This window comes from Sminthopsis crassicaudata, chromosome 4 (genome assembly GCF_048593235.1).
Source record: "Sminthopsis crassicaudata isolate SCR6 chromosome 4, ASM4859323v1, whole genome shotgun sequence".
Classification (NCBI taxonomy): domain Eukaryota; kingdom Metazoa; phylum Chordata; class Mammalia; order Dasyuromorphia; family Dasyuridae; genus Sminthopsis; species Sminthopsis crassicaudata.
Genome location: NC_133620.1, coordinates 366974672 through 366996288, shown reverse-complemented (window position 1 = coordinate 366996288; position 21617 = coordinate 366974672). Strand labels below are relative to the sequence as shown.

General features: G+C 34.0%; 1 protein-coding gene across 1 annotated transcript in view; it reads right to left on the bottom strand.

Moving 5' to 3' along the window:
• Positions 1-21617, bottom strand: part of CLTC (clathrin heavy chain) — a 76404-nt gene that overhangs the window by 47783 nt on the left and 7004 nt on the right. Inside the window, exons 2-3 of the mRNA XM_074261964.1 lie at positions 2462-2669; positions 10-278 (exon numbers count right to left, since the gene is read on the bottom strand). Coding sequence (XP_074118065.1) covers positions 10-278; positions 2462-2669 — 477 coding nt within the window. The remainder of the gene's footprint in view (positions 1-9; positions 279-2461; positions 2670-21617) is intronic.

The following is a 21617-nucleotide window of genomic DNA, read 5'->3' as shown; positions in this document are numbered from 1 at the left end:
TTGGAATACCTGTGCAGATATGCCAGTAAGAAGTAACCACTTCTGCTTTGCATCTGTACGATAGTTGATAATCTGGCAACCAGCAAGACTAGAATGCCGATCAAACATCTTCACTGGTTGTGACTCTCCTTCCATACTCCAGTGATAGACTGCATTGTCCGTAACAAGGGCAACAGTATTCAAAGAAATCCATTTCCAAAAGGTGACATCATCAGTCATGGTGTGAGCCTTCATTTTACTTTTCATTTCAATGTTAAATATTTGAAGTGTTTTCCCAGCTTTAAAATAAAAAAGGGAGATTTTAAAACCAAGATTCAGGGTAAACTGTAGTTTCTGTAGCTTCACATTCATCCAATGGAAAAGGCACTACCACACTATCACTAAATAGTAGAATCATTAAAATTTAACACAAAAATAACATCAAGGAGTTAATGTCTAACACTCTACAGAAAAGATTTGAAGCACTAAGTTATTCCTACCCAATGTATTATAAGCTTTAATTTAGTATTGGCAAAGTTAACTTTTCAAAGACAAAATATAGACAGAATTAAAGATTACCACCCTAGATTATTCTAATAATCTGATTATATAACCATCTAAGCCTTGAATTGAGACAACACTAACAAAGCACAACACTCCGACAAAAGGATGGAAAACAGGTAAACCTTATAACTGTGATTTGAAGCCAATTTTTTTTTTTTCCCATTGATAGCTACTTAGTTCTACGTGTACTAGCAGAACAAGTATATGTACCGATACAATATGATCTTTTAAGACTGGCATACTCCCTCTGACCAAATTTATGGAAGCTGCTTCTTGAAGAAAGAGGTTCCACTTAAACTCTGCCTTGTCACTCATACCAAGAAAAGGAATTCATGCTGTATCTATTTGGTTTAAAGTACAAAGGGAAAAGGAAAAAGAAATGCAAGGAAGGATATAATATACTTAAGGGTTAGGAAAGGTTTCAAGGAACATAGTTAATATACTGGAGGCAGGAATAAAGTTCAAGTTTCACCCCAATAAGACAGCTTACATTTAGTCCCAGAAGGAAGGAATGTGCCTTGAGTTTGAAAAGTCTCCAAAACTAGTTGCAAGTTTTCAGAATAAGGGCCCATATTTAAAAGTTAATTTGAAAGCCCAAAGTCCTTAAAATGTAATAAAAAAACAGCAGTGACGTATCAAAGACTGCATTTCTGGGCCAGAAAATATGTGGCTCCTATAAGATGCTCTTTTCCCAAGAGAAGAAGAAACAGCTTTATACTTGCTGCCATCTAACCACAGAGTTTAGAAAAGCTTTCCCTAAAATGTAAATGTTATTTCCATCCTACACAATATGCAAAGCACACTAAAGGCAAAAACCAGACTTGGAAAAATTGTGATAGTTATAGTCCTGTTTATAAAAAGTAGCCTGAAGTTAATATATAATTAACTACATAGGAAACTACCTTAATATGATATTGTTTTCTTCATATAAAGCGTAAGATTATATTCAGATAGTTTAAAAAAAAAGATTCAATAAAAATGCCTATCTACTATGCTATAGTAATGAGCTCTGGAACCTTTTCAACTCATTACATTTTCTTTTCATAGAACAGGACAATAACTAATACAATCTAAATTGAGAACTCACCATCTGCATACACATAAGAAAGCATTAAAAAATATAATAGTAACAATAAAGTTAGAGAAAGTATTCTAAGAAAATTATTTGAGTACCTTCAAAAGGCACTTCAATATAAAGTCTGTGAGGATAGGGACAGTGACTCATCTAGACTTTGTATCTTCCCTAGAACCTGCAGAAAGTAGGTAACTTCAGAAAGGGCTTTTGAAACAAAGAGGAAGAATCTAAGATGTAGCTAATTAAATTTAATCAGCAAGACTAATTATAACCACTGGATGAAGAGTTTCAACTTTCACACTGCAAGATTTAAAACAATTTGTCTGTTTAAAATTGTTACATGCTCTATAAATTCTGTACACTTTGAAAATTTCTTCCTCTTAAATCTAGTCAAATGATCTTAGCTTCCAAGGAATGTAAAATAGTGGTTCAACTGAAGTTACCAATGACAATCTCCTGTCTTTTCATATTAAAAGAGTTTGTCTGTAATACAGACCAATTATACTAACAGCTATCTACAGCATATTTTTACTCTAAATTTGCCTTAGGGTCTTACAAAGAAATAAGACTCAAAATTGGATAGGATCTCAAAAGTAATTTAGTCTCACTTGTACCTAACTAAAAATCCAATTAGACTTGTATTAAACAGTAGTTAACAATCATGTTTTGTAGTATCTTTGAAGTCCACAGACAGATATATTTCTAACATTAGGCCTAATCTTTGCCAATCTGTGTCATTTTAGTCAAATTTAACAAGTATACTACATTAAAGCCTAGAGCCCAAACAATGAACTTATACTTTCAATGAGATGAATTTATAATATTAAAATTGATTCTTCATACCTTTTAATGCAATTACTTTGCTAGCTGGATTCATGATGGCACTGTCAGCTGAAATGGGTCGACGAATGGGATTACTTGGATCATTCATATCAATGATTACCACTTGGGCCTGCTCTCCTACTTTTTCTCTAATGCAGATGAATTTGTCTGACTCCATAGTCAAAGTACTGAAGCCAATATTTGCTGGGTTGATACCCAGATTCTGGAGCTGAAAGAAAAAACAGGTCCATTAATATAGAAGCACACAGCAAAATAATAGTTATATAACAAATACCACTGCTACTAGCAAGTCATTCCAGAAAGATATTTAATTGAATACTGTAAATTGACAGATACCATATAGTTTTTCATTTGCCATAGCTAGAGCGCTGCTTACCCTGATTTCATGATTTCAAACAAAGCAGTGAGAGACAAAAAGTAATAATGGCTTCTGCTTTAAGAGAATCTCAGCGGCACTAAATTCAGTTCCATATATAAAACTGACACAGAATTAAAAACCATCCAAATACAAATCAGAAATAGTGAAAATGAGCCACAGCTAACAGTCATGGTTCTACATGAATTGCTGGTAGAATCTCCCTACCTACTCTCCATCCCAGGCTGCCAGTGTAATGTAATGTAATCTCTTAAGATTACATTTTTTTTTTTTGCAAGTATCATTTTATGCAAATTGTCCCTATGCACACAGAATATAAGCTCCTTGAGGGCTAACATTATTTCATTTTTATATCCACCTAGCACATAGTATGAATTTGTAAGCTTGCTGACTGATAAGGCATTTTAGAATACGAAGTCATCAATTTATCTCTCATGTACAGGGACTCCATGTACTCCGTTATCTCCTACAACTTCAAACCTTTTAAATGTCTAGGAGGGAGACACACACACATACACACATACACACACACACACGATCTCCCCTAAAGAAGCTCTGTTGAGGCAAGCATCTTATCTTTGTGTATTTGAGGTATAATACAAAACATACATAATAAAAAAGTAGTGCAAGATGTTGTGCATGATCTAACAATGTAAGGATTATTAAGGAACTAAGTAGATCAAGAAATGCTTTACAGCACTTGGGAAGAACCTTAACAGATACAGAAAAAGCATAGGTTTGAGGGAAAAGGAAGATTGCAGAAATAGAGAAATCTTTTATTTGGAGAATGTCAAAATAATAAATTCTGTTCATTATTGGATGATACACATAGAGATGCTAGAAAGAGTAAAGTATTATGACCCTGTCTAGTATATTTTTGAAAACCTTTGTAAAGAATCTAACCTGAATTCCAGTAGGCGATGAAAATAAATGATAATTATTGATATCAAGAGATCTGTCACACCTAGTTTTGGAATATATAAAAGTATAGTTATTTACATGAGAATAATACCTAGTTAAAGGCAGCTAAATGGGTCACAGGATGGAGCACTGGGACTGGAATCAGGAAGGCCTAAGTTCAAATTTGATCTCAGATACTCACTTGCTGTGCAACCCTAGGCAAGTTACTTAACTCTGTTTGCTTTAATCCACTGGAGAAGGATATGGTAAATTACATCTTTGCCAGGAAAATTTCATGTGCAGTATGGATCATGGGGTCATGAAGAGTTGTACACAAATGAACAACAGTGGCTGGTCATGGAGAACCACCTAAATTTGGGACACCTACGGGTGAAGTGGATAGAATGCTAGGCCAGGATTCTACTGGCTTCAGACTTAGCCAGTGATCTGTTTACCTTACAACTTTTATTTGCCTCAGTTATCTCAACAGTAAAATAGGGATATTTGCACTACATCCTAAGGTAGTTGTGAAACTCAAATGCGATAATGTTTTAAAGTACTTAGCAAATGAGATAATATTTTAAAATACAGCACCTGGCATATAAGTAGGCTCTATAAATGCTAGCTATTATTATGTTTAGGTTGACAATATCAAGTTATACTACAGAATAACTAAGTTATAAGATAACACTATGTTAGGACACCTAAGACTTTTTAAGCACCTGATCACTTTATTTACTTATTAAATTCATTTCCTTTACAATATTTTGGTCACAAGATATTCCTTATTCACAAGATTAATCTTCACGCAATGGAAAAATGGACTGCCTTGAGAATTATTGAGTTTATTCTCCTTGTAAAGTCCTGAAGCTCAATAATAACTCATTTGAGTGATAAAAGTTTAGACAAAATGGTCCTCTGAACTTCCTCCAATTGTCAGAATCCATGACTCCATTAGTCATGAAAACACCCATGCTCAAACCTGCTCTGATGTTAAGACCCAAAAAAAAGAATCTCACTCGTTTTAATTGTATAATGCCTTACCCTAACCCTTCCATTTCTGAGGCCTTATCTTCCTATTAAGGGAAGAGAAACAATGAAATATCTGAAGAAAGGCTCTAGGATGCCTTAAATGCCATAATAATCATGTGGCTCAATAATATGAATGGAGGAAACAATTTGTTGTTGATCAATTAATTATATTGATCAGTGAAGAACATTAAAAACTAGCATACCAATCTTTGAAATCTTTTTTGAGGAAAAAATAAAGTAGAGAATTAGATATTAACCAATTGACTTCAACAAATCCACATTTTTCTATATTCTCTACAAAATCCAAAAGAAACAGAATAATGTATAAAACAGTATACATAGAAGACATAAAAGAGCTATGTTACAAAATTACAAATTACAATTATAAAAGCATTCTAAATAATTGCAGAAACATTTTTCTCATGAAAGGCAGAGAAAATGACATCTAAGTATTATTCAATACTATACTAACTAAGCTATCATTAACTTATATAATGAGTCAGGAAAACACAAAAATAAAATTCATTGGAGAAACAAAAGGCCAAGAATATCAAAAGAGTCAAAAAAAAGAGAAGAAAGTGAAGAGGGAAGGGAGCCTATTTTAAACTATTACTACAGTATAAAGAATTATACTAATCATCAGAACAATTTAGTACTGGGTAAGAAATAAGAGGTTTATTAACACATTAGATTTGAACACATAAATGCTAGTAAAGATAGTAAGCATAGTTTGTGACAAATCCAAACATCCCAGCTATTTCAGAAAGAACTATTTGACAAAAACAAAAAATTGGAATATAGAAACTATATATAGATGTAAATGACAGAAACTAGGCACAGGTCATTATCTCACATTGGATACCAAGATAAGATCAAAATAGGTGCATAGTTTACATGATAATCACAAGAAATTAGTAGAGCAGGAAGAGTTCATGAGCAAACAAAGATATAGGAAAGTTCACAGAAAGCAATATGGATAATTTTGATTATATAAAAAAATTTATACCAACAAAAAACAATGCAGCTAAAATCAGAAGAAAAGCAAGAATATGGGGGTGAAATTTTTGTAGCAAGAGTTTCTTTTCTTTTTCTTTTTGATAAGGCAACTGGGGTTAAGTTACTCGAGGTCACACAGCTAGAATGCAAGGTCATATTTGAACTCAGGTCCTTCTACAGTAGGGTCAATGCTCTGTCTGTGCAGTGTGACTATGACTGTCCCCCATGAATTTTTCTGATAAAGCTCTCTTTTCTCAAATATACAGGGAATTGAATAAAATTTTAAGAGTAAGAGTCTTACCCCAATTGATAAGTGGTCAATGGATATGAATAGGCAGTTTTCAAAAGGAGAAACCCAAGCTATCAATATCAATAAAAAGAACGCTCTAAATTACTAATAAGTACAAAAATACAAATTAAAACATCTCTTGAGTTACCACTTCACATTCATTAGATTGGTTGGCTATAAGACAGAAAAGGAAATGGCATGCTAGAAGTGACATGAGCAAGTATACTAATGTACTGTTGGCAGAGCTGTGAAACTAGTTCAACCATTCAAAAAAACAATTTGGAATTATGCCCAAAGGGCTATTAAAGTGTGCATACTCTTTCATCCAGCAATATCACTACTATCTATACCCCATCAAGATAAGGAAAGAAGAAGAGGACCTATATTTATAAAATATTTATAGCAGCTTTTTTGGTAATAGAAAAGAATTGGAAAATGAGAGGATGCCCATCAACTGGAGAATGGCTGAATAAGTTGTACTACAGTTCTTTAAGAAATGAACAGATTTCAAAAATAACTTGGAAAGATTTACATGAATTAATGTTGAATGAAGTGAGTAGTATCAAGGGAACCCTGTATATAGTAACTGCAAGATTGTGTGATGATCAACTATGACAATCTTAGCTCTTCTCAGCAATACAGTGATCTAAGACAATTCCAAAAGACTTGGGATAGAAAATTCATATCCATATCCACTATGAAGATTGAATGCAGATCAAAGTATACTTTTTCATTTTTTTTTTTGTTTTTTTCTTTCCCTTTTGTTCCAATTTTTCTTTCATATGACTAATATGGAAATATATTTAAATTTATGTTACATGTATACTGCTTGCTGCCTGGGGGAGAGGGAGAGAAAAGGAAGGGGAAAAGAATCTGGAACACAAAGTCTTACAAAAATGAATATTGAAAATTATCTTTACAGGCTATCTAGATGGCACAGTGGACAGAGTACCAGCCCATCCAGCCTCAGACACTTAACACTTCTCTGTGTAACCCTGGGCAAGTCATTTAACTCTGTCTCAACCAAAAAAAAAAAAAAAAAACTATACAAAAGAGAGAAAAAATAAAATACTATTAAATGAAAAAAAAAAAAAGAAAGAAAGAACAGATACAAGATCAAGACATTCTCAGTTTCTTGGGCTGTTTTTGGTCTGTGTTTTCTTTTGCATGGCTAATATGGAAATGTGTTACATGACTGCATATGTATAATCTCTATCAAAGTACAGGAAGGAAAGAAAGGAGAGAATTTAGAACTCACAAATTATAAAAAAATAGTGAATGTTAAATTTGTTTACATGTAGTTGAGAAAAAAATACAAAAGAGTAATTCAATGACCCACCACAATTTCAAAGGAGTTGCGATAAAATGTTATTCACCACCAAATAGAAAATTGATGGCCTTACTATAGATTGAACCTTCAAACATAGCCAACATGAAATTTTGTTTTGCATGACTATGTAGTCATAAGATTTTTTTCTTGCTTCAGATTGGATGGAAAAGGGAGTATGGAGAGGGAAAGAATTTGAAACAAAAAGAGAAAAAAATCTCTGCTTTAAAAAATTAAATTAAAAAAGAAATTGAAAAAAAAAAAAAAAAAGAAATTGAAAAGAAATCCAATTGATCAGTGATGAACAGAACCAGCTACACCCAGAGAAGGAACACTGGGAAATGAATGTAGACTACTTGCATCTTTGTTTTTATTCCCAGTTTATTTTTACCTTCTGAATCCAATTTTTCTTGGGCAACAAGAGAACTGTATAAATATGAACACATATTGTATTTAAGATATACTTTAACATGTTTAACATGTATGAGATTGCCTGCCATCTAGGGGAGGGGGTGGAAGGAGGAAAGAGAAAAGTTGGAACTTAAGTGATTACATTAAATTCCACATCAGTCCTTGGGAAGAGCTACCTAAGAAGTAGAAATGGAATCAGAACAAGTCAAAACTATCATGCCAATTGGTGGGATCAGGCCAGTGAGTATCCCTTGTACTTTCTAGTATGTACAAGAAGGGTAGACACAGCTTTTTGAGAGAAATGGGGGGAAGGCAGGAGAGAGACAGAGGAGGGAAGAGAGGGGAGGGAGGTGGGGGGAAGAGACAGAGATAGAGACACACACCCAGGAAGAGGGAGAGAGAGAGGGAGAGGGAGAGGGAGAGGGAGAGGGAGAGGGAGAGACACACACACACACACACAGACATAGAGGGAGAGGAAGAAAGAGGGATAAGGGAGGGAGGAGAAAAAGGAAGAGGGAAGGTGGGAAATTTGTCACTACTATAAATGAGTTACTACAATAAGGTTTTAAGAAAAGCTTCTTTGATTTGTTCTTTGCTTATATACTGAAGAGAGTATGTCAAATTCTACTTTCTCTCTCACACTTCAATAACTTCGTATTTGTTTGTCTTAGATGGGGGGAAGGAAGGTGAAAAAATTTGGAACTCAAAATCTTACAAAATTGAATGTTAAAAAACTATCTTTACAAATAATTGGAAAAATAAAACACTATCGACAAAATAAGGATAATTAGTGAAAATAATACATGTGAAGAGTTATAGCAACATTAGCCATTAATTTTTCTCTTTGTTTCTATTTCCATATAAGCATTAGGCCTGGATGAATTATAATGGTTTATATTTCTCCTGTGGTTCAGAATATGTGACGGCATCTCCTAATTCTTACCTAGTATTTCACTAACTTCCTAATCTACTAAATAAGAAACACTATCCCTACCCTACCCCATAGCCAGGAAATCTGAAAAATGAACTTTTTTAGTTTTAAAGAAGTTGCTCCATTTATTTATTTATTTGAGGCAAATGGGGTTAAGTGATTTGCCCAGGGTCACACAACCAGGAAGTGTTAAGTATCTATCTGAGGCCACATTTGAACTCATGTCCTCCTGAATTCAGGGTTATCGCTCTATCCACTGAGCCATTTAGCTGTTCCCAGTGAACTTTTTTCAAAGTCATTTTTAAAGAAAACATGTACCATACCTCTAATTTCTGCTCTCATTGCAATAAGGCAAAGTATACACTTCATTCTCAATTAAAAGTACCTATCAAGTATTTATCTGAACTATGACAGTCAAGTCTCATTTCTTTATATGCAGACCAACAGCAAACAGTTGAGTCAAAGCAACTAGATAAATTTCAGAATTGTGAGCCTTATAAGTAAAGTGTAGACAAAAAGTCCAGGTAGAATTTTCAGCCTACAAACTAAGCCCTGTCTCTTCTCTCCTATTGTACTGCCTCCCTCCAATAAAGGAAAAGTCAATTCCTCAATTTTTGTTCTGCTACTCATTAAGAAGTTCAGTAAAACAGGAATAAGAATACCATATGGTAATTTGATAGAATGAGGTTTGATGATTACTTACTTCAGGTATACAATCCCTGTGTTTATAAATTTTTCTTCCTTCCTTCCCCCATCGCCCCCACCCCTACAATCAAAAGAAAAATTTTTTCTCAACTTCTAGGCTTAAGAGTTTAGAAACACAGAGAGTAAATGATTTGTGGAGAGTCATACAGCCAACAGAATCAAAATTCAGACTTCCAGTCAGTTCTCTATTCACTAAGAAATGTTGCCTCTTTAAGTAGTAGTAATAGCAATAGTAGCAGTAACAGTAATAGTAATTGTTATTGAAAAAAAAAAAAATTACATCGGACAAATAGGTCTTTTATTTTGTTTCTAAAAGAGTCTAGGAAATATCAGACAAAAAAAAGACTACTATATTCATTTAAACTTTGACCACAACTATGTGTTTCAGCAAGTAGAAACCACCTTAGTACATGGCCATTATACACCTGGAAGACTGCAGCTCCTTAAAAAGGTGTGGTGCCAGTTCATTCATTCATTCAAGATCCTGTGGAATTTGTTTTAGTCTGACTATAGAACAAAAACCTAGTTCCTAAGTATACACAGTTTATAAAGCAAGATATTAAAATAGCTCTACCAGGTTCTACAAAGCAATTTAAATGTCTATAGGATTCTTAAACTTTGAACTCTTCTTAGAATTTTTAAATAGCTAAAATAAAAACAGCATTACAAAGGAAACAATACTGAAATGTTAATGTAATTCTTTAATCAATTAGTTGTGTCCAATTCTACTCCATTTGGGGTTTTCTCTGCAAAGACACTGGAGTGATTTTTCATTTCCTTCTTTAGTTTATTTTACAGGTGAGGTAACTAAGGCAAACAGGATTAATGTCTTTCCCAGGGCCACACAGAGCTAGTAAGTGTCTGAGACCAGATTTTGAACTCAGATCCATCCTCCTGATTCCAGGGCAAGTACTTTCTCCACTATGCCACCTAGCTGCCCTTTAATAAAAATGAAGCTCTAATATAAGGAAGAACAGTTCTTGTTCACTTGTGTTTTAAACATAGCATGTTTTATCACTGAAGCATTAAGATAAGTATTTTAATGAGCTTCTGCAAAGATTTAAGTTGGACATAGCAATTGCATGACCTATAGTTAGTGTTTGGTCTAGCAGACTGCAAATGTCCAGTATATTCCTAGAGTAAGGCCTTCATCACTTTTCTTTTTTTATTCCCCTGAGGCTGGGGTTAAGTGACTTGCCCAGGGTTACACAGCTAGGAAGTGGTTTTTTTTTTTTTAATAAGTTTTTTTGACAGTATATATGCTTGAGTAATTTTTTTTTAATAACATTATCCCTTGTATTCATTTTTCCAAATTTTCCCCTCCCTCCCTCTACTCCCTCCCCTGGATAACAGGCAATCCCATACATTTTACATGTGTTACAATATAACCTAGATACAATATATGTGTGTAAATACCATTTTCTTGTTGCACATTAATTATTAGCTTCCGAAGGTATAAGTAACCTGGGTAGATAGACAGTAGTGCTAACAATTTACATTCACTTCCCAGTGTTCCTTCTCTGGGTGTAGTTATTTCTCTGTCCATCATTGATCAACTGGGAGTGAGTTGGATCTTCTTTATGTTGAAGATATCCACTTCCATCAGAATACATCTTCATACAACATTGAAGTGTACAGCGATCTTCTGGTTCTATTCATTTTACTCAGCATCAGTTGATGTCTCTCCAAGCCTCTCTGTATTCCTCACAGCTAGGAAGTGTTAAGGGTCTGAGATCAAATTTGAACTCAGGTCCTCTTGAATTCAAGGCTGGTGCTCTATCCATTGCGCCACCTAGCTGCCCCCCTTCATCACTTTTCACCTAAATTACTGCAATGGCTTCCTAACTGAATTTTCCTGCCTCAAATGCATCCTCCATTTTGTTTTTTGTACTCACACTCTAGAGGTTCCCTATTGCTTTTATGAAGGCAACCTAGCTCCAACCTATCTTTCCAGTATCATTATAGCTTATTTCTCCCTCCTCAACTTGATAATCCTGCCTATCAGATTTGCCTTTCTGCTGTTTTTCATACAAGACATGCCTATGACTTTGTATTTCCAACCTACTCCACCAAAGTGGGGTAGAATCCCTTACTACTTCAAGATGCACCCCCTTCTACAACTATGAGCCCTTTCTTAATTAACCCTCAATCTACTTTGTACTTTATATTATGTATTCCTGAAAAGCAAAGTTTGTATCATTATTTGTATATCCAATAGTACCTGGAACTCAATAGGTGCTGATCAATAGAAATTCCAGATGATGCATAAAAATCCCTACAGTAGAGCTTCAGGAAAATTAAGTTCTAGACCTTTATACAGAAACATGATTCTGGACTTTAGTGCCTAGATGATTCATGTGTAAAATGACCATTTTTTCTACTGAATTTACCAAAATAAACTTAAGTGTGATGGTTCTTTGAGAGACCTGTTTTTGCAATTAGTTTTTCAGCTCTGCAAGAGAAAGATCAAAATTCCACCATGTTTTCTCATCCTGTGTGAATCTTGCCCAAATCCTTCCATAAATTCTTCATAATATACCTACCCAACATATGTTGAAGCCATACCACTGTGGGATTGTCTGTCCATCTATCACTGTAAATTCTTACTATATGCCAAATCTCTTTTCCCAATTATATATTCCCTAAATAATCTATACTGCTTTGCAGCCCTAAAACCCACCATGCATTTTTTTTAAGGTCACTGCAATTCTGATATTTATAAAATTGTGATCTTCTGTGATCCAGAGACATAAAGTATAACTTGATGATCAATGCTATTAAACAGATAGCTGCACATGTCAGAGGACAATTTGCGATTATCTAAGCACTGTATAAATTCCCAAATGCAATCTATATGCTTTTTTTCTATATAATTTTAAACCTAGCTCATTTTCTCTCCAAGATACATATACTGATCAACCAAGTGAATAAACTGCCCATTCAACTATATAAAGATGGCATATATGTTTTATATCTCACTAACAGTGAGAAACTGCCTCTAATCAAGGATTATACCCTACTCCATGCAGGAAGTATATTTGCATATACCTTCTTCTTCTTCCTTTTTGTGTGTGTGTGTGTGTGTGTGTGTGTGGTTTCTATTTTATTTTTTTTTCCTTTTAAAAAAAAGTTTTATTTATGATGAATGTTGGAGAGGATGTGGGAAAACTGGGACACTGATACATTGTTGATGGAGTTGTGAAAGAATCCAACCATTCTGGAAAGCAATCTGGAATTATGCCCAAAAAGTTGATCCAGCAGTGCTACTACTAGGCTTATATCCCAAAGAAATACTAAAGAGGAGAAAGGGACCTGTATGTGCCAAAATGTTTGTGGCAGCTCTTTTTGTTGTAGCTAGAAACTGGAAGTTGATTGGATGTCCATCAATGGAGAATGGTTGGGTAAATTATGGTATATGAAGATTATGGAATATTATTGCTCTGTAAGAAATGACCAGCAGGATGAATTCAGAAGGGTTTGGAGAGACTTACATGAATTGATGCTGAGTGAAATGAGCAGAACCAGAAGAGCACTATACATTTCAACAACAATGCTGTATGAAGATATATTCTGATGGAAGTGGATATCTTCAACATAAAGAAGACCCAACTCACTTCCAGTTGATCAATGATGGACAGAAACAACTACACCCAGAGAAGGAACACTGGGAAGTGAATGTAAATTGTTAGCACTACTGTCTATCTACCCAGGTTACTTATACTTTCGGAATCTAATACTTAACATGCAACAAGAAAATGGAGTTACACACATATATTGTATCTAGGTTATACTGTAACACACATAAAATGTATGGGATTGCCTGTTATCCAGGGGAGGGAGTAGAGGGAGGGAGGGAGGGGAAAAATTTGGAAAAATGAATACAAGAGATAATGTTATAAAAAAAATTACTCATGCATATATACTGTCAAAAAATTTATAATTTTAAAATTTTAAAATAAACAAATTAATTAAAAAAATAATCAGTTTACTTTAAATAGAAAAAAAAAGTTTTATTTTCAATTCATGGACCAAAGCAAGCAGTCATGACACACTACAATTAAAAAGATGATTGTACATGAAACTACAAATCTATTATTTAAAATTTAATTAAAATTTTAAACCTCTTTTTCAATTTATTAGGATCTTTCAGAGCTTCTATTCTAATGGCATAGTCTTTTTTTTGTACATCAGCAAATATTTATATTTAATGTTAGTCAATAAATATTTATTTGCTAAATTTTAAGACTACAATATAAACAGAAACAAAGACAGTGCCTACCCCCCAAGAGCTTACATTTCCACCCTGCCCCCCACTCTAATTGGTTCTCTAAAGCTACTTTCAACCAAAACAATTTGCTTTCTTTATTATCTCAGTGGGGAGCCAACAGTAGAAAAAGTATTGGATTTGAAGCCAGAAGACCTAGATTCAAATTCTACTAGTGTTACAATCCATATGACCTTGGGCAAGTCATGTAGTCTCTCTGGGTCTGACAGGAAAATGAATTATAAAGCCACTGCAATAACCGTGGTGCTCCAGTGAACAGAAAGGTATAAACTAGATTTGACAAGTGGATAAGGTAGGAGAGAAAGTGAGGGTCTGATCACCAAAATAGTGAATGTAGTAACTGAAAGGATCATAGTGTCCTTGACAGTAACGAAGAAATAGGTAGATAAATAAAGAGATCTGAAATGAACATTACAGTCTATCCAATGCAAATCATCTTGTGTAATTTAGTTTATCCCACTCCAAATGAAGATCACAGAGTCCACCTTCCAAATGGCACTTGTCACAGCCACAAAGTGATCTTCTGGACAGCAGGTGGAGATTATTCTTCTGCTCTGGGTATCAGGTAATAATTGAGTTCTGACTGCCTTGAAGGACTAATAGTAGTTTGGCAAGGGGGAAGGTGAACTGCAATTCATCTTTTCATTCTCTAATTGGCCATGAACCCCACCTTGAAGACTACTTGTCAATAGGAAGTGTATCATTGGAAACATGAAAAAGCCAGTTACTCATTTATTTATTTATTTTTAGTGTGGCAGGCAATATCCCAATGCTAATTCCAGTATTCTGACTTGCAAAATCTAAAATTTGCAAAGTTTTTTCCTACAACTCATATAAGCATTTCTTGGTCTCCAATCTCAGTTGTATGTGTCTACAAATGGCATAGTTAAGATTGTCAAATTGTCTCAGAGTCTAATGATTAATGAAGTACTTAAACCATTTATGATCACATCTGAAAAGTCATCAGAATTGAGCTTTACTGTAATTTCCAGCTCCTGGAAAGCAATTCGAGTACTTCAAAACAATCATAGAAATACTAGGGAAGAACTCAGCTTAAATACTATAGCCATCTTGTATTTATGACAGTTACTAAGAACTGAACTGATGGTTTCACAATTAGTGCTAGACTGTACATTTTTTAAAGATTCTTCCTCTTTGTTCTGCCTGGATAGTTAGAATGCAAAGGAAATGCTGGCTTAATTCAACTGAAATATGAATAGCTATTTCGAAATTATGTACAATACCATTTCCGCTATCATAAGCTTTTCTGCAAAAAGAAAAAAAGTATTTTTAGTTCCTGACAAAGATTGTGAAAATAACTCTTACTACAGAAGAACTCAAATAGTCAGATGTAATTTTTTTTTCTTTTGATCCAGACCTATGATTTCATTGATATATCATTATAAGAAACTCCACTGGTGGAAACTACCATGGCATATGTAGATCTGCAATTTATTATAAGTTTTAGGCTTAAAGTGTTGCCTAGGGCAAAGTTTCTTAAAAATGTGAGGTCACCCTGATTTATAGGAAACCAAACCATTCTCCAATTGATAAATGGTCAAGGGATATGAACAGACAATTCTCAGATGATGAAATTGAAACTATTTCCACTCATATGAAAGAGTGTTCCAAATCACTACTGATCAGAGAAATGCAAATTAAGACAACTCTGAGATACCACTACACACCTGTCAGATTGGCTAAGATGACAGGAACAAATAATGATGAATGTTGGAGGGGATGTGGGAAAACTGGGACACTGATACATTGTTGGTGGAGTTGTGAAAGAATCCAGCCATTCTGGAGAGCAATTTGGAACTATGCCCCAAAAGTTGTCAAACTGTGCATACCCTTTGACCCAGCATTGCTGTTATTGGGATTATATCCCAAAGAAATACTAAAGAGTGGAAAGGGACCTGTATGTGCCAAAATGTTTGTGGCAGCTCTTTTTGTTGTAGCTAGAAACTGGAAGTTGAATGGATGTCCATCAATTGGAGAATGGCTGGGTAAATTGTGGTATATGAAGGTTATGGAATATTATTGCTCTGTAAGAAATGACCAGCAGGAGGAATACAGAGAGGCTTGGAGAGACTTAAATCAACTGTTGCTGAGTGAAATGAGCAGAACCAGAAGATCACTATACACTTCAACAACAATACTGCATGAGGATGTATTCTGATGGAAGTGGAAATCTTCAACATAAAGAAGATCCAACTCACTTCTAGTTGATCAATGATGGACAGAAATAACTATACCCAGAGAAGGAACACTGGGAAGCGAATGTAAATTGTTAGCACTACTGTCTATCTACCCAGGTTACTTATACCTTCGGAAGCTAATAATTAATGTGCAACAAGAAAATGGTATTTACACACATATATTGTATCTAGGTTATATTGTAACACATGTAAAATGTATGGGATTACCTGACATCGGGGGGAGGGAGTGGATAATTTGGAAAAATGAAAAAAATAAATAAATAAAAATGTGAGGTCACAACCCCATGAGGTCGTGTAACTGAACGTGGGGAATTATGAAATTAAGATTATCAGCAAATGTTTGAAGTATATACCTATTTTATATCTATATACCTGCGGTTACATAAAAAATTTTCAGTCTGAAATGAGCAGAACCAGGAGGTCACTATACATTTCAACAACAATAAATGTATGAAGATATATTCTGATTGAAGTGGATATCTTCAACACAAAGAAGATCCAACTCACTTCCAGTTGATCAATGATGGACAGAAACAACTTCACCCAGAGAAGGAACACTGGGAATTGAGTGTAAAATGTTTGCACTGTTGTCTTTCTACCCAGGTTACTTATACCTTCGGAACCCAATTCTTACCGTGCAACAAGAAATTTGGTTTTATACACATATATTGTATCTAGGTTATGCTGTAACACATTTAACATGTATGGGATTGCCTGTCATCTAGGAGAGGGAGTAGAGGGAGGGAGGGGAAAATTTAAAAAAGTGAATACAAGGGATAATATTGTTAAAAAAAAAAAAAAAAAATCACCCATGCATATATACTGTCAAAAAGAAATTATAATTATAAAATTAATTTTAAAAATTATTAGTCCAAAAGGGGTCATGCCACTGCTTGGTCTTTATCTCAAAGAGATTATAAAAGAAGAAAAAGGACCCACATGTGCAAATGTTTGTGGCAGCTCTTTATGGTGGCAAGGAATTGGAAATTGAATGAATGCCTATTAGGGAATGGCTGAATAAGTTATGGTATATAAATGTAATGGAATACTATTGTTCTATAAGAAATGATGAGAAAGCAGATTTTAGAAAAGCTTAGACAGACTTCAATGAACTAATGCTGAATGAAGCAAGCAGAATCAGAACATTGTACATGGTAACAGCAAAACTGTGTGATAATCAACTATGATAGACTTAGTTCTCAGCAGTACAATGAGCCAAGACAATTTCAATAGACTTGGGATGGAAAATGTCATACGCATCCAGAGAAATATATGGAGAGTGAATATAGATCAAAGCATATTATTTTCACCTTTTTGTGTTTTTTTTCCCCCCTTCTCATGGTTTCCCCCTTTTGTTCTGATTTTTCTTTTACAACATGCCTAATATGGAAATATGTTTTAAAATGATTATATATGTACAACATATCTCAGATTAGTTGCTGTCTTGGGGAGGAGCAAGATAACAGGGAAAAAACAATTCTGAACTCAAAATCTTACAAAAATGAATGTTGAAAACTATCTTTTACTAAAGTACTATTAAAATTTAAAAAAGAAAAAAGAAAAAGGAACCACAAGTGGGAAAAGTTTGTAACTGATCTAGGAAACTGAGAAGTTAAGTGATTTATCCCAAGAGTCACAAAGATTATCTGTCAGTTGCAGGACTTGAATTTTGACTTAAGTCAATTCTAGACACAATGCTACCTTTTCTGAAAGATTTAATGTATGGAATTCTTTATGATTTAATTCAGGGCTCTACTATGACATGATAATCTAATGCAATACCAAAATGCAGATAGCTATGTTTAAAGTAATTATCCTAGATCATTAATTTACCACAGTCCCATTTCACAACCTTGCAACATTCTCCAACAGAAGACTGACGATAACTTCCAATGAAAATGTGCTGACAGTAGTCATCCCACTGAGTCCTTCCTGGAAGTCAGCAGATTCTGTCATATGAAACTACAGTTGCTGAGTTCTTCCAAAAGAAGGGAAGAAAAATGCTGAAAAAGCAGCATTCCTTACAACAGGATATCAACTATTGTTCTCAGCAGAAAAAGTCCCAAAGGTTTATCTTTATGGAACAAATGAAAATTTTTAACTCCCTGATCTAACAATGTTAGGTAAGGTACACACTGTTCAGCTGAATTTCGGTATGAGAGCAGCATTAACTAAACTTGTTGCTATTCTATATGCTATCTTTTGAAACAGCTCATTTTACATAGGATACTGGAAAGACATGAAACCATTTGATAGAACCAAAAGTGTAAATTCATAGGCAGTACTTTAAGAGGTCAAAAATCTTTTCAGAAGCAATTATTTCTATCTATTATTCTACGAAACCTAGATGCTTCTACACCAAGTATTGTAGATTTTCAAAAGCCACGGAAGATACTATATATTTTGTCCATCTAGTTTGTCAGCAAAAACTAGTGAAAAGAATTCCTACCACCTAATTCTGAACTTTACTGAATACCAGAGAGATATAAGCACCATTAAGAAATACTTCATGAGATGTCACAAATGACTGACAATTCATTTGCTCTAAGAATTGCTCTTCCTCCATTACCATCTTCCAAACATTTAATCAAGTACTTGTAAATAGAAAGAGACTAATAAATAGAAAGGAGGTTTAATTTCTGAATGAGTCTCACAACAAAATAAATTAGGTATCTGAAAAAACAGTAACAAACAGAAGAATAATTTTACCAAGCCTATATAAGGCATCACATTCTCATAAAAATTCCATCACCGTTTATTTGAGTCATTTGGTTGATATCAAGCAATTTATTAATACCAATCATTTATTAAGTGCCAAGAAGGTGTAAGGCACTCTGGTGCTTATAACAAATGAAGCAATTTGTGCTCTGGTCTGCAATAGGGGTAAAGCATGCCCCCAAAACTAAGATAATTGCAGAAGATAAAGCTACTAACCCCCAGGAGATCAAGATAGACTTCACAGAGAAGGTGACAGCTGAGCTAATGCCCAAAAATTAGACGCCAACTCTGATGTTCTTTTATAAACAATCTTTGTAAGAATAGAAGTAGAGTTTCATTGGAGGATTGAAGAGTAATATTCTGACCTCTAAAATAATCCAAGGAAAACTTATTAAGTGCCATTCCAAATTAGAATTACAGGTATCAAATGTTTGAACTCCTAGGCTTAATAGGGCATTTATTAAATTTCTCATTTAAGCTTAATTTAAATTTAAAATTTAAGTTAAATTTATACTTAGATGAGTCCCATAACAATAGTGTTTCTATGGGTGATATAACTCAACCCTTTCTACCCTAAAAATGGATCACATTCATAACTACCCTTTGTTGACAGATTTGCTAGAACTCCAGTTATCCCTTGTACATCTAAGGGGTTGGGGCACAAACCCACCCCCAAGCTAGAAAATAATAGTGTTCACATGCAAAAAACCTAAGCAAAACTCAGATTGCATAATTTTAACTTTTGGTCAAGTCATATACCCACAGTAACATTCAAGTTCAAGTTGCTTTAATGAATGAAACTTACATCCTACTCTTCTGACATGGAAGTAATTCTTAACAGGTGTTCAAACAACCTAAAAATCTGGATAATATTAACATTTTCATATTGTATTCAGACAAAAATGACAGATAAGCCTGATTTACTTTCAAGTAATTTTCTGGTTCTATATTGTTACACTGTTATAAAACGGCATAGCAAAAGTAAATAGAAGAGCCGGCTTTGGATTCAGGAAAGCCTCTGGTTTTAAGCCTAGCTTCTAACACACATAGTATGACCCAAGGCAAGCCACATCTGTAGAATAGTTAAAGAGTTTCATCAAGAGAATAGGTCACGAGGTATCCCCCATACTAATGAAATCATAGTCCTGGCCCCAAAAAAAGGAAGGAGGAAAGAGATAGAGATTTTTTTAAATTGTTAGACCAAAAACTTTCAAGTATATTTGAAGGTTCTAGCAGGAAAAATGTAGTCACCACATATTCTTGACCAAAAAAGGCTATTATTCTATTAGGGAATACTGTATTTAGTGGTGATACACATAGAAGGAAAAGAGAGACAATGACACTTACCTAGTTAGCTCTAAAATCCTTCATCATATGGAATTGATCCTGGGAACATAACCTCATTTTTAAAAATACAGTAAGAGAAAAGGAGGGTTTATTAAGTGTTCCTTATGTACCAAACACTGTGTTTACAATTATTATTACAGTTATTATTACAATTATTATCTCAGTTAATCCTCATAACCACCCTTCAAGGTAGGTGCCTTGCCCAAAGTCACTCAACTCTAAAATGTCTGAAGTCAAATTTGACCTCAGGTTTCTCTGCCTCTGGGAGGTCTCGTACACTACAGTGCCCATGCTATTCAAATCAAGGCTTTTTGAATTATTTAAGTCTGGTCCATTTGTTCAATATTAAATTTCTTTTCAATATTAAAGGATATTCAAGGGATGTGTATTCATATCTTGTCTATGCAAAGTATGGTGTTTTGGATGTTTAGTGCCTTTTACTATTAAACTAGCATAAGTCCTTTGGTATATTAAATTAAAATGAAGGTGAATTTAACTTTTTTAACTGATGCCATATATTTTCAACATGTCATATCCAAATAATACTTTGTATTTCACAATACTTTACAAGGCTCTTTTTGAGAGTACTTAAGACAATAAGTAGTTAAGAGGATTAGACTAAGTGAAGTTGGAAATTGCTGGTGATTTTTTTTTTTTTTTTTTTTTTTTTTTTTTTTTTAATTTGAAGCTAAAGTGAAAAGGTAGATGTAAAAAGGTCCTGGGAATTTACATGGTATTTACAGTGGTATTTGGAAATATTAGAATGCAGATTATAATGCTCTGAAATCACTCCAAGTATTTCTAATAATTTTCTGTTTATCCAAAAAAGGAAATTTTAACATGTTTCACCAAGTCTTAAATAAATTAAACATTTGTCACTACAGGACCTGAGCTTAAAAATTCTATAGAAATAAGTACCAAAACAACAATCATGCCTCACAGTATTGACACACTACTAACATTAGCAAGTGAGGGGTGGGAAGAAATGGAGGGAAGATAATTGAGTTCCTAGCACATGAAAAAGGCCTTAGCAATTAAATGTAATTTTGTTATTTTCAAACTTACCTGAAAAATAACAATTCTTTTACAAATAAAATAGCAAACAGTACAGTTGGACACTTAGAACAGACTGAGCGTTTATTGTTAGTTCAAGATTAAGCCTTGTAAGTTCCCAGTATGTAAACTAAAAGCAATGTAACTCACTAGCTTGAAAGCCAATAAGCTTAATTTATATCTCCAAATACAATTATCATTTCATAGCAACAGATGTATACTAACAGAATAAAATGGACTTCCCTGAAACTTAAAATTTTTCCAAAAACTTTTAAAAACAATTCAAATTAATAGCCTCTTTCCATATACAAAAAAGTCCATAAAATTACTGCTTTTCCCAAAAAACTTGAGGACCTTATTTATCTGATTTTTTTAAGAACATGGAAATATTCATGGTTCTAACCCTACTCATTCTGGGTGAACCTATTACATAGCTTGATTCGAAAGGGATGATGGTGAAGAGAAGGTGATGGAGAGTTTGCTTTAGGAAATAGGATCTGGTTGAGTTCCACTAATATGATATGTCTCTATTCACATCCTTTCTTCTTCATGGGAAAGAAGAAAATC